Genomic DNA, 11,123 nt, shown 5'->3' with positions numbered 1-11,123 from the left:
GGAATGTCCCAAGGGGTCCAGCCAACTGCTGTCTGTAGGACTGATGATCTCTCAGGATCATACATATCCCCCTCCACAAAAGGTTTCTGAGCCCCCATTGCTGCTCAACCCAGGGTTTGGAGGGACCTAGAGCAGGCTTTACCTATGCAGCAAAGATGTTCCTCATCTAGAAAATATGCTGCACCTCACCCACACTGACCAAGGGGAGCTACTCAGTGAAAACACACATGGTGCAGACGGGGTTCTCTCGCCTTCAGAGAACCTCCCTTGGGGTTGACCTGAACCCTCCTGCTCCCTGCTTTCTGCCTTTACCCGACTGCTCAGTCCTGCTCTCCAAGACCTACTGCCCAAGAGGACTCCCAAAGACTGCAAAAGAACCTACTAGAAACTCAAGTCACAAACCAACGCCACCAAGAGGCTATTCTCAGTCAAGGAAAGCAATGAGGACACACAGGACAGATGGAACACACCGGAAGATGGCAGAAGAGCTGCACAAGGGAAAGTAGGAGCACTTGGGACCAACGTGGGGCAGGGGGTAGCCCAGGACAAACACTCAAGAGTTGGGATGGCCAGCCTCATTCTCTCAGGAAGCAAAGCCCCTAGCAGGTTGGCTGGCTGGATCTGGAGACCAGCAAGATCCCAGACACAAAGCCTGGCTTGGTGCCCCATGGTGGCTCTGCAAGGTATACAAGATGCTGCCCAGCCTTCAGACATCTGTGGCTCCCTGACGAGAGGGAGGGAGCCCAGCAGAGTGGACAGGAAAGCAGCGCTCACTCACCCTGGCTGCTCCAATCCCCAGGCAGGACCTCCACCACTGAACTCTTTGCCACTCGGCACACAAATCAAGGGGAGAACTGCCAGGGCGAGAACATTCCATGTCCGCCTACTTCAGCACCCCCAGCAACTCCTGCCCCAGGACAAGAACAGGCCCGGGTCTCACTCACACTCCCTGCCTGCCTCCCCTCTCTCTCAGCCTAGGAATAAAGATAAAGGCAACCTCCACCCCTCACCCCCACAGCACCTTGATTCACTTAGAAATAAACTTCAATAGCAGAGAGGGCAAAAAGGAGAGCAGAGCACGGCGGAGGCACTCGATGATTCCACCCCTTTACTGTGTGTGCCTTGTGGATGTGACTCCATGCAGGCTGCGCTCCTCGGGACGGCAGCTGCCCAGAAAGAGCTTCCACTATGTGACACTGTTTAGACTTTTTAAATGTGTGGCCCAACCGCTTGCCAGTTAAGAATTACAGCAAATGATTCTATTTGTAATTTCTAACCTTCCCACTGCCTCCCCCCAAAAAAACTGTACATGAGTTTACAAACATATTAACATATAAATAATGAGAAGCGTCCTGGTGGGAGCCTCCCCAGCTGTCTCTGCTTGGAGATGAACACTGAGGGGAACGCCGTGCCCACACGAGGTGCCCGTGGCGAGGGGGCCTCTGTGGCAGTTGCCGTGGGTGCACTTCGCTGGCTTCTTCAGCACCTCTGGGTCAACCACCAGTCTGTGTCTGCTACGCCCAAGGTAGGTCCGGAAGCCCGGTCATCGCTCTGGCTCAAGCTCGTGCTGGAAGGGGCGCTTCTTCTCTCGACAGTGCTTCTTGTGGGCGGGCCAGTCCTTCTGCTGGCACTGGGAGCCGCAGTACCGGGCCACCTGGCAACGCCCGCAAATGTTGAACTCCCGGAGCTGAAAGAACACACAGGACAACCATGGCTTCACGGTCACACCAGGGAACTGGTTGTGGGGCAGGTACTACGCTGCAATCAGAAAGGACCCGGCAAGCCCATACACTGAAGCCGGCAGGCACAGCGGCTGCGGTGGAGAGGTGCGCGAGAGGCCCGCAGGGGCCGGGGCAGCGGGGTATGGAGCAACCCGGAGCTGGCACTCACTGCAGCACCTGTACCTGCTTCTCAATCATCGTGCAGGGAGGGTAATGGCACTCGTAGTAGGTGCAGGAATTCTCCTCCTCTTCCACCACGTCCCCGTTGGCGTTATAGTACCGGGTCACGTTCAGGACAGGAAACTGCTCTTCTATGGGGTCTGTGGGAAGCTGCTGAATCGCCAGCCAGTATAAGCTTTGCTCCCTTAAAAGGAGAAGCATATGCTTCAGTATACTCCAGCCAGACACGGTCGAGACAGGGACATGACAATGACCTGACTGCAGACAGATAGCTGGTTTCTCTTGCTCAGCATTATCTCTGCCCCAGTTTTTGTTAGGACAACTTGACTCTTCTTTGGCCTGCCCCCACCATGCAGCAGGGCTTACCTGTATGGGATGTCAAGTATTTAGCATGTTTAAGCAGGGCTATGTCTGCCTCCCTCATAGATTTCCCAAAACCTGGGACTGACGGGCACACAGCAGGCACAAAGAGTGTGCGGCCTCAGTACAGGGACCTGGCCAAGCCTGGCCACCTGTGCAAAGCCAGGCAGTCCTTCTCCCTGCTCATGGACCCAGAGGCACCTACTTCTGCCCCTGCTGGTCCACCTCTCCTTCAATACTGTGAGCTGCTCTAAGTCTTTCTAAACACCAGAAGCTTGCAACTGAAGAATCCTACCTGCTGCTAGAACTGAGGCACCCTAACAGGCCCCAGGGGGAGCGCAGGCTGGGCAGGGCCGGTGAAGGCGCTCAGCAGCTCCCCCTGCTGCCGGGCTGCAAAGGTGCCACCACCTGTACTTCGAGAGCAAAGCAGCAGGTTAGCACCCCCTTCAACCTACCACCCTCTGTGGGGCCAGGCCTGGAGGACCTGGGCTAAATAGGGGAAGGGTCACCTTTACCTAATACCATATACGAAAATTATCTCAAAATGGATCAAAGACCTAAAAGTAAACAAACCTAACCTAAACAACTAAAGGCTCCATCGACGCACAAATGGGTACGATGTGGTACATAACCATAATGTAATATTAACCAAAACACACAGGACACCAGGACAGAAATCCTGGGGCACCTGGGTGGCTCAGTCGGTTAAGCATCTGACTTTGGCTCAGGTCATGACCTCATGGTCAGTGAGTTCAAGCCCCGCGTCGGGCTCTGTGCTGAGGGCTCGAAGCCTGGAGCCTGCTTTGGATTCTGTCTCCCTCTCTCTCTGCCCCTCCCCAGCTCACGCTCTGTTCTGTCTCTCAAAAATGAATAAACATTTAAAAAAAAAAAAAAAAAAAAAAAAAAGACGAAATCCCAACACCGGCTACATCACGGATGAACCTTGAGGACACTATGCTAAGTCTGTCACAAAAAGACAAATCCTGTAGGATCCACTCACAGGAAGCCCTGGAAGATTCAGATCCAAAGACACAGAGTAGGAAGGTGGAGGCTGGGGGAAAGGTGGGGAGATGGATGGTGGGGATGGTTGCACAACTCAGTGGATGTATTGGACGCTACTAAACTGAACGTTCAAAAATGGCTGAGAGAGTAAACATTGTATGTATTTTACCACAATAAGAAAGGTTTTTTAAAAGGAAAAAAAAATAAAAAAAGGGAAGTGTCAGGATGTAGGAGGGTGCTGGCTGCTTTCTGAGCCCTTCAATGAAGTCCTACACGACACAGGCAAGTTTCAATCCCAGTCGGCTCTTAGAAGCAGATAGGGAGGAAAACACACCCTGACAGAGAGGCCCTTCCCCCCCATGGATGAGCCGCCTTTGTGGCCCCACACTGAAGGAAAGCAGGGCGGGAGGTGCAGGCCTGTGAGAATCCATGACACCACGTTCCCTGCTTCACAAAGAGGGGATTCCCACCACAAGGACCTGCAGAGTGCAGACCACATAATGCCCAGGCCAGCTGGTATTTCAGGCCACACTCAGGCTGGCTCTGACCCACGACAAGTAGAGGGAGAGTCTGAATCCCTAGCTGACAAACTAAGGATGGTCCCACTTGATTAGTTCCTGGGATGACACAAAGGACAGAACCTCAAGAACACAGCCTGTCCTGGGCCTCATGGGAATGGCCCATGGCCCATGGCCTAGAGGAGAACGGGGCAGGCAGGCCACGACCCAGCAGAGACCACTGGGCAGGGTGGCCTATGATGGAATGGATCCTTTTCCAAACAGGTGTTCTCAATTGTGGTTATCTTATGATCATAAAGAGTGTTCAGATGAAGAAATGTAACAACATTCAGCCACAGGCTGGCCAAACCATGAGTCACACAGAGGCCTAAAGTAACAATTGATAGCAGGAGCAGATCCGCTGCGGGTGAAGGGGTGGGCAGCCCCTTCCAGGTCTCCAGTGAGCAGAAGGAAACCTGTCTGGTGTTGGGGGAGGCGGGGCCGCTCCCGGTGTCCGCACTGGATGAGCACCCGTGTTGGACAACCCAGGGGGAAATCTACAGACACTGATATGCCTGCTGAGCTGCCCTTACCCTTCTGTTGCTAATCCCTAACTTCACGTTCTGGGCCTTCCCAGAGGCCCAAGGACATGCACAAACCCCAGAGTGCCCCAGTGAGCCCATAGATAATGCACACGTGGCCAGGAACACCCTGGCTAATTTCAGCTCCTACCTTCCATTCTGCTGGTTCCCCAGCTCTTCCCAAGGCCTCCAGGAAGCTCACACCCAGGCTGCTCTTGGGGCCATGGGAATTGCCTCAGAGCATCTTACTCGCCCAAGGGGGGACACCTGCAGTAGCCTGAGCAGCACTGTTGTCAGGACCATGAAGAGGCAGAGACTGAGCAGCAGAGCCCCCAAACCACACTCTCTTGCTTCTTTTAAGCCACTGCTTAGGTGTTTAGCCAAAGAGCATGACAGAAAGATGCACGTGTGTGTGTACAGGAGGCATCCCCAGGTAAAGATGTCCAAGTTTTCTCAGAGACACAAAGGAGAAGTCCTGCCCATGAGCAGGCATCCAGCCCAGACAGCTCTTCTCCCCACTAGAGCCAATCATTAGAAGGGGCGCCTGAGTGGCTCATTCAATTGAGTGTCCAACTTTGGCTCAGGTCATGATCTCACGGTTTGTGAGTTCGAGCCCCACATCAGGCTCTGTGCTGACAGCTCACAGGATTCTGTGTCTACCTCCTTCTCTGCCCCTTACCCTACTTGTGCTATGTCTCTCTCTCTCTCTCTCTCTCTCTCAAAAACAAACAAACATTAAAAAAAAAAAAAAATTATCAAAATGGTATCCCAACCCCGTGAAGAAAACAAGGAGGGAAAACTTGGAGGGAAAACGACCAAGGTCTCCACTCCCACAGAAGCATCAGATCAGAGTGGAGGCACGGGCCCCTCTTAGTAACAAGAGCCTGAAGGAGGACCTTCCGTGAGGCACCTGTGCCGGCTCCCCCGGCCCCGAGAAGCCCCACCTTTGTTTGCTGGATGTCTCTTCGGCTTTGGGCCGCCAGCCCCACGGCACCAGCTGCAGGTTGTCCAGGCGATTGTCGACAGTCACGGCATTGAGGTGTACCACCTGAAACCCAGGAGCAATGCCTCCCCTGTGCCGCTCCCTGGAAAACAAGACGTCTCTCTCAGTCAGCCTCCTCTGGCCTTCCCAAACACTCCCGCCCTACGATCTGAATGGGCCCCCATCACGCTGATGGGGACAGTTAGGAACAAGGGTGTCGAGAGGAACCGAAGTATGTCGGTCCACGGCCAAACAAGATAGACCATGCTGGCAGTCCAGCCCCTCGACAGAACCCCAACCCTCAAACACAATCTAGAGACTTCCCCATCAGAGTAGTCCCAGGCGCTGTGGAACTACACCATGCACACCAAGGAGAGGCAGTCCGTTCCTCACATCCCACCGACAGGCTCAGCGAGAGCCCAGTGGAGGGAGCAGACCCCACCCTACCCCAGAGGAGTCTGTGTCCGGAGCAAGTACGAGCAAAAAATGCGCTTTTAGGCTGCTCTGTTAGTGATACAATATGCGAAGGAGCCGTTCCTCTGAGTTCATGGCAATGAGCCAAAGGCAACTAAGAGGGTGCGGGAGCACGACTCAGGGAAAGCACCTTCTGTCAATGAGGGCAGGTGTCTCTGCAGGCTCTATGTGCGCATCAGGGCTCATGCGGTGCCCAAATAGAAAATACGCAGTTTGAAGATACCTACCACAGCAGCTCGTGAAGGAGCCTTCCTGACCCTCTTCCCCGGTTTTTGTCAAAGGCATATGCAAATATCTTAGCACCATTTCCATCTGCATCTACTTCCATCCGGGCCTGAGAAGGAGCAAAGAAAAGGTCTGTTAAAAAGTTTCTGATTCTTAGCTACATTGGAAATCCCTCTTAAAGAAATTAAGTGAAAGGGGCGCCTGGGTGGCTTAGTCGGTTAAGCATCCGACCTTGGCTCAGGTTATGATCTCACGGTTCATGGGTTCAGGCCCCGCGTCGGGCTCTGTGCTGACAGCTCGGAGCCTGGAGCCTGGAGCCTGCTTTGGATTCTGGGTCTCCTTCTCTCTCTGCCCCTCCCCCGCTCATGCACGGTTTCTCTCTCTTTCAAAAATAAACGTTAAAAAAAATTAAAAAGAAAAAGAAAAAAAAGAAAGAAAAATTAAGTGAAACAAACAAACCAGGATACATATATGGGGCCTGTTTCTGGGACCCAGAGCTCTGTAGAGACTTCCAGGTGTGAGAAATCAGCCCTGTATCCCAGCAATAACTCACTTACAAACCACTCTGTAAAACACTGTGAACACAGAGAAATAAATTTTCCCATTTTTAGAAAAAGCCCACAATTCAGTAAGAAAAACAAAGCCTCAGACAAGTAACTACAGTTCATCCTTGAGGTAAGCCCCACACAGCTGAAAATCCATGTGTAACTTTTAACTTCTCAATACTTAACTACTAATAGCCTGCTGCTGACCACAAACCTTAACAACAACAGACAACTATCCAATATTTTTGTATGTTACATGTGTTATATGCTATATTCTTACAATAAAGTAAAGTTAGAAAGAAGGACACGTTTTCAAGAAAGTCTTAGGGAGGGGCGCCTGGGTGGTTCAGTCAGTCGAGCGTCTGACTTTGGCTCAGGTTATGGTCTTGAGGTTCGTGAGATCAAGCCCCTCATCAGGCTTGCTGCGGTCAGTGCAGAGCCTGCTTCAGATCCTCTGTCTCCCTCTCTCTGTCCCTCCCCCACTCATACTGGTGCCCAGGCTCCCTCTCTCAAAAATGAAAAGTAAACATTCAAAAAAATAAATAAGAAAGTCACGAGGAAAAAAAATACATTTACGGTACCGGACTATGTTTATCAAAGAAAGGACCCATGTATAAGTTAACCTGTGCAGTTCAAAGCCATGTTGTCCAACGGTCATCTGTGCTATAAAAGCACGAAAGGCTGAAATAAAAGTGAAGTGGGTCCACAGACTCCTGGAGGAATTCTGACGGGGAGGAGCTGGTAGGTGAGGACTGGCTCATCCAGTGGAGAACTGCGGAAGGCAAGGGAGCTCAGGGAGAGTAGAGAGCACCAGGGCACAGAGGGACAGTGGGGCCAAGGCCAGAGGAAAGGTGGGGTGGCACTGCACAGCCTCATAAGGAGCCAAGGCTTGTCCGATTGAACATTCAATCACAAGCATGACACAATTCGACGTGTTTTCAGGAAGAGCCAGCAACCGGAGTAGAAGTGGGGGAAGACCAGTATCACAGAGGTGGTGGGGGTTCCACCGGGCAGCCAAAGCCAGGCTGCCCTCACAGAGGATAAAACCCATCCCTCATGACCCTCCCCAGGCAGTGACTGAAAGTAGGGGAGCAAAGGAATAGCCATCCTTACCTCAAAGGAGTAGCCCTCCACCAGTGGGATATCTTGCTCATCTATCAGTGTGTACTTGGTCTGGAAATCAACCATGTTTCAAAACATTACATTCAGGGTCTCAATAAAGTATTAGTAACAGGCAGCAACAGCTCCTTCAAGCTAAATGAGGCCTGCAGGTGAGGGGCATAGGCAGCCTACCCAGAACGGCAGGTGGTTATGACCCACTCAAGGCTACCAGAGGAGCAGGTAGCAGGCTTCATTCCTACGTGCCACCGAACTGGCTAACCTCTGAGCTGTTTTAACGGGTCAACAGACCTAACCCGAGACAGGGGCTTCCTCAGAATACAGGAAAGGACCGGGTTTGAAGCAGAACATCCAGAAAATTTCAATTAATGTTTACTTAAGATGGGTGGTCGTTACACAGGTGCTCACTAAACTGTTTTTTAACTTTCTGTCTGAAATGTTCCAATTGAAAGTTTTAAGGGATGATATTAACGCAACCAGTCACTGAGTTGGAAATGGTCTCGGAGCTGACGGGGAGCCCACCCTTCCCTCAGGTAAAAAGCCACATCGCTCCTGCAGGAAAGGCAAGAAACAGTCCCCCAAACGGACTAGTCTCACTCTTGCTTGGAAAGCCTTTTTCTAGGATCTAAGTCGGTTTTACCTTCATCTGACTGCCTCTGCTCCTCTCTCCCACCAGAAGCTTCCGCCGCTGGTGATGGGAACAGGGTTCCCATCCCGGGTAAGGTCCGTGGCTGGTGCAGCTGCACGGCCGGCCGGCTCCTGGAAACAGCCAAGCCTCAATGCCCACAGGTGCCAGGAAGCCCCAGCCTCGAACACGCGGAGGGCGGGGCCAGGTAAGGGAGAGAAGCAGAGGGAGGCCCTGCTCTGGGAGGCCCACTGAGGCTGGTCCAGACACGGCCACCGCCGGCAGCGTGAAAGCCTGCGCGAAGCTCCACCACGGACCGGCAGGCACCGAGACCCAGACCGTCTTGCCACCGAGCGAGCGGGCCGCCTCGGAAGGGCTCTGCGCTGCCCGCGGCCACCAGCCCCCTCCTGCCCCGCGGGGACACGCCGCCAGCCCGCCCGCCAGGCCCCGCAGCCCCCAGACCCCGCGCCCCCGGCCCAGCGCCCCGATCCGCCGGCCCCGCGCCCCGGTTCCCGAGCCGCTCACCTTCCCGGCCACCCGGCCGAGCCGCACGATGCCCAATTTGAAGTCGGTCATGGCCGGGCCTGCGCTCGGCCGGCGGCGCCGCTCCCTCAGGAGACGCCGGGCCGGGCCGGGACCGGGGCCGGGCCGGGGCGGCGCCGCGGCGCGCCGGGTGGGCCGGGTCGGCGGGCCGGGGTCGGGCCAGGCGGGACGAGGCTGGGCCGGACTCGGGCCGCCTCCGCCTGGCGCCCGCCGGACCTGCCACGCGCCGCCGCCGCCGCCGCCACCGCCGCCGCGCGCACCACAGCGAGCGGAGCTGGAGGCGGGGCGCGGCGCAGACACACCCCCGCCCGCCGCCGTCCCGCCAATCGCGGGGCGCGCACTGCGCTAGCCGCCGCGCGCCGCCGCGCCGTGGCCAACGGGAGGAAAGCGAGTGCGCCGGCGCATTGAGGAGCAGAGGTAGCGCGGGGGAGGGGCGCGGCCGGGGGCGGCGCCTGCGCGGCCTCCCCGCGCGACGTCAGTTTCGCGGGAAGCTTTGTGAAGGACGCCGCGCTCAGGCTGCTTGCTGCCGGCTCCCCGCTCGCGGCTCGGACCCAGCGCCGGGTCCTGCGCCCGGCCCCTGACTCCACGACTAGCCCGGCGGCCACCGGTCCCGCGCCCGGCCTTGCATCCCCACGCCTGACCCGGCGCCGGTCTTTCGACCCCGCGCGCAACCCCCTTGCGGAGGGCGGCTTGGCTCCACGCCCGGGGGCCGTCGGAGGGCCTGCAGGTTGAGGTTTCTGCCGGGCTCGCTGCGGCTCCCCCAAAACGGTCCCCCGTGCGCAGGACAGCGGGCAGGAGGCACGGGTGCCGCCGCGGAGTAGGGGCTGGGGAGACACCCGAGCCCAGCCCAGAATGCTGTTAGCGGGTGGCACACCTGACCGCCTTCCTTCCTCCCTGGCCACTCACCACCTCCTCCTCACAGGGGCCCAGGTGAGGACCACGGTAGCCCGTGGTGCCCACACAGCCCATCCTCAGGCTACACCAACCTTCCTTGGGTCTCAAGCTGTTAACTAGGGTGGGGTAATGTGCCAGCCGCTCACCAGCTTGGTTCAGCTCCTTCCTGAGGACTTTGGGGGCTACCACCCTTGTCTCCTGGCAACCACTCTAGCTGGGCTTTCACCTTCCTCCCCTCCCCTCCCCCCCGAAATTACACCAGTGCACAAAACAAAAACGAGAAACCCCTGGTCATATTTCAGTGACGGAGGCAGAAAAGGCTCATGATGAGTTATGTGCCACATTAGAAAATGATAAACACTGTGGGGGAAACAAGTAGATCAGCATTAGGCAGTTGGGGGTCTAGGGAAGGTGGTGGGCAGGGTAGCCCCCATTGAGAAGTCAACTTGAGCCGTGTAAGGAGAGAGGGCCATGTGGGCATTTGGAGGAAGAGCCAGTGCAAAGTCCCTGAGCTGGGAACATCTGGCATGTTTGAAAAAGTGGGGGTGTCCATTCTGACCAGACAGGAGTGCCTGACAGAAACAGGGGTCAAAGTCAGAGAGGTGAGGGGCCAGAGGGGGGGGGGGGTCAAATAGACTCATAAGGACTTTAACCTTTAGACTTAGAAAAGTGAGGCCAGGGGCACCTGGGTGGCTCAGTCGGTTAAGCGTCCGACTTCAGCTCAGGTCATGATCTCAAGGTTTGTGAGTTTGAGCCCCGCATCAGGTTCTGTGCTGACAGCTCAGAGCCTGGAGCCTGCTTCCGGATTCTGTCTCCCTCTCTCTCTGCCCCTCCCCTGCTCATGCTCTGTCCCTCTCTGTCTCGAAAATAAATAAAACATTTTTTAAAAAATTAGGAAAGTGAGTCCATTGGAGGATTTGAATAGAGGAATAGCTTTCCAATGAATCAAGCTGTTGATTGGGCGTGGGGGGCGGATTGGAAACAGGAAGGCTGTTTAGCAAGTGAATACAAGTAGCAAGTGAATACAAGAGAGTGTTTAGATACATGGAGCCAGTGGTCTGTAGCAGTCGGGAACCCTGGTTATGCTGCAGTAGCAACCCCACATTCTCATGACCTGAGTTGAAGTCGGACGCTTAACTGAGCCACCCAGGTGCCCAAGACATACCTCTTCCGAGGTATTTTGCTAAAAACAGGAGCAGAGAAATGGGGCCAAAACTGGAAAGAGAACGGAAGTCGAGAGATGGTTTCACTCTGGGAGGGGATATAGATGTTTGCTCACCCACAGGAAAGATCCCATAGAGGAGAATCACTGGCAAGAGGAGGGTTGGGAGATTAGGTGTGGCAGCTCAGCTCAGTATGGAGAGTCTGATGTAAA

The 11,123-nt window shown here is 55.1% G+C and overlaps 1 protein-coding gene across 2 annotated transcripts; it reads right to left on the bottom strand.

The window, feature by feature from the left end:
* Positions 1–1,093: 1,093 nt before the first annotated feature.
* ZMYND19 (zinc finger MYND-type containing 19) lies at positions 1,094–9,127 on the bottom strand. Of its 2 annotated transcripts, XM_058693383.1 has the most exons (6): positions 8,837–9,120; positions 7,681–7,740; positions 6,025–6,131; positions 5,286–5,426; positions 1,905–2,085; positions 1,094–1,687 (listed from the first exon to the last, which is right to left on the bottom strand). In XM_058693383.1, exons 1-6 carry the CDS (start codon positions 8,885–8,887, stop codon positions 1,544–1,546), a joined length of 684 nt encoding a protein of 227 aa, XP_058549366.1. In that variant the 5' UTR covers positions 8,888–9,120; the 3' UTR covers positions 1,094–1,543. The 2 variants fall into 2 exon arrangements, with proteins under 2 accessions (XP_058549366.1, XP_058549367.1); XM_058693384.1 differs by lacking the exon at positions 1,905–2,085 and having other exon boundaries at positions 8,837–9,127.
* Positions 9,128–11,123: the final 1,996 nt, after the last annotated feature.

This window comes from Neofelis nebulosa, chromosome 12 (assembly GCF_028018385.1).
Source record: "Neofelis nebulosa isolate mNeoNeb1 chromosome 12, mNeoNeb1.pri, whole genome shotgun sequence".
In the NCBI taxonomy this organism is placed as follows: Eukaryota; Metazoa; Chordata; class Mammalia; order Carnivora; family Felidae; genus Neofelis; species Neofelis nebulosa.
This window is presented reverse-complemented; position numbering and strand designations above follow the sequence as displayed.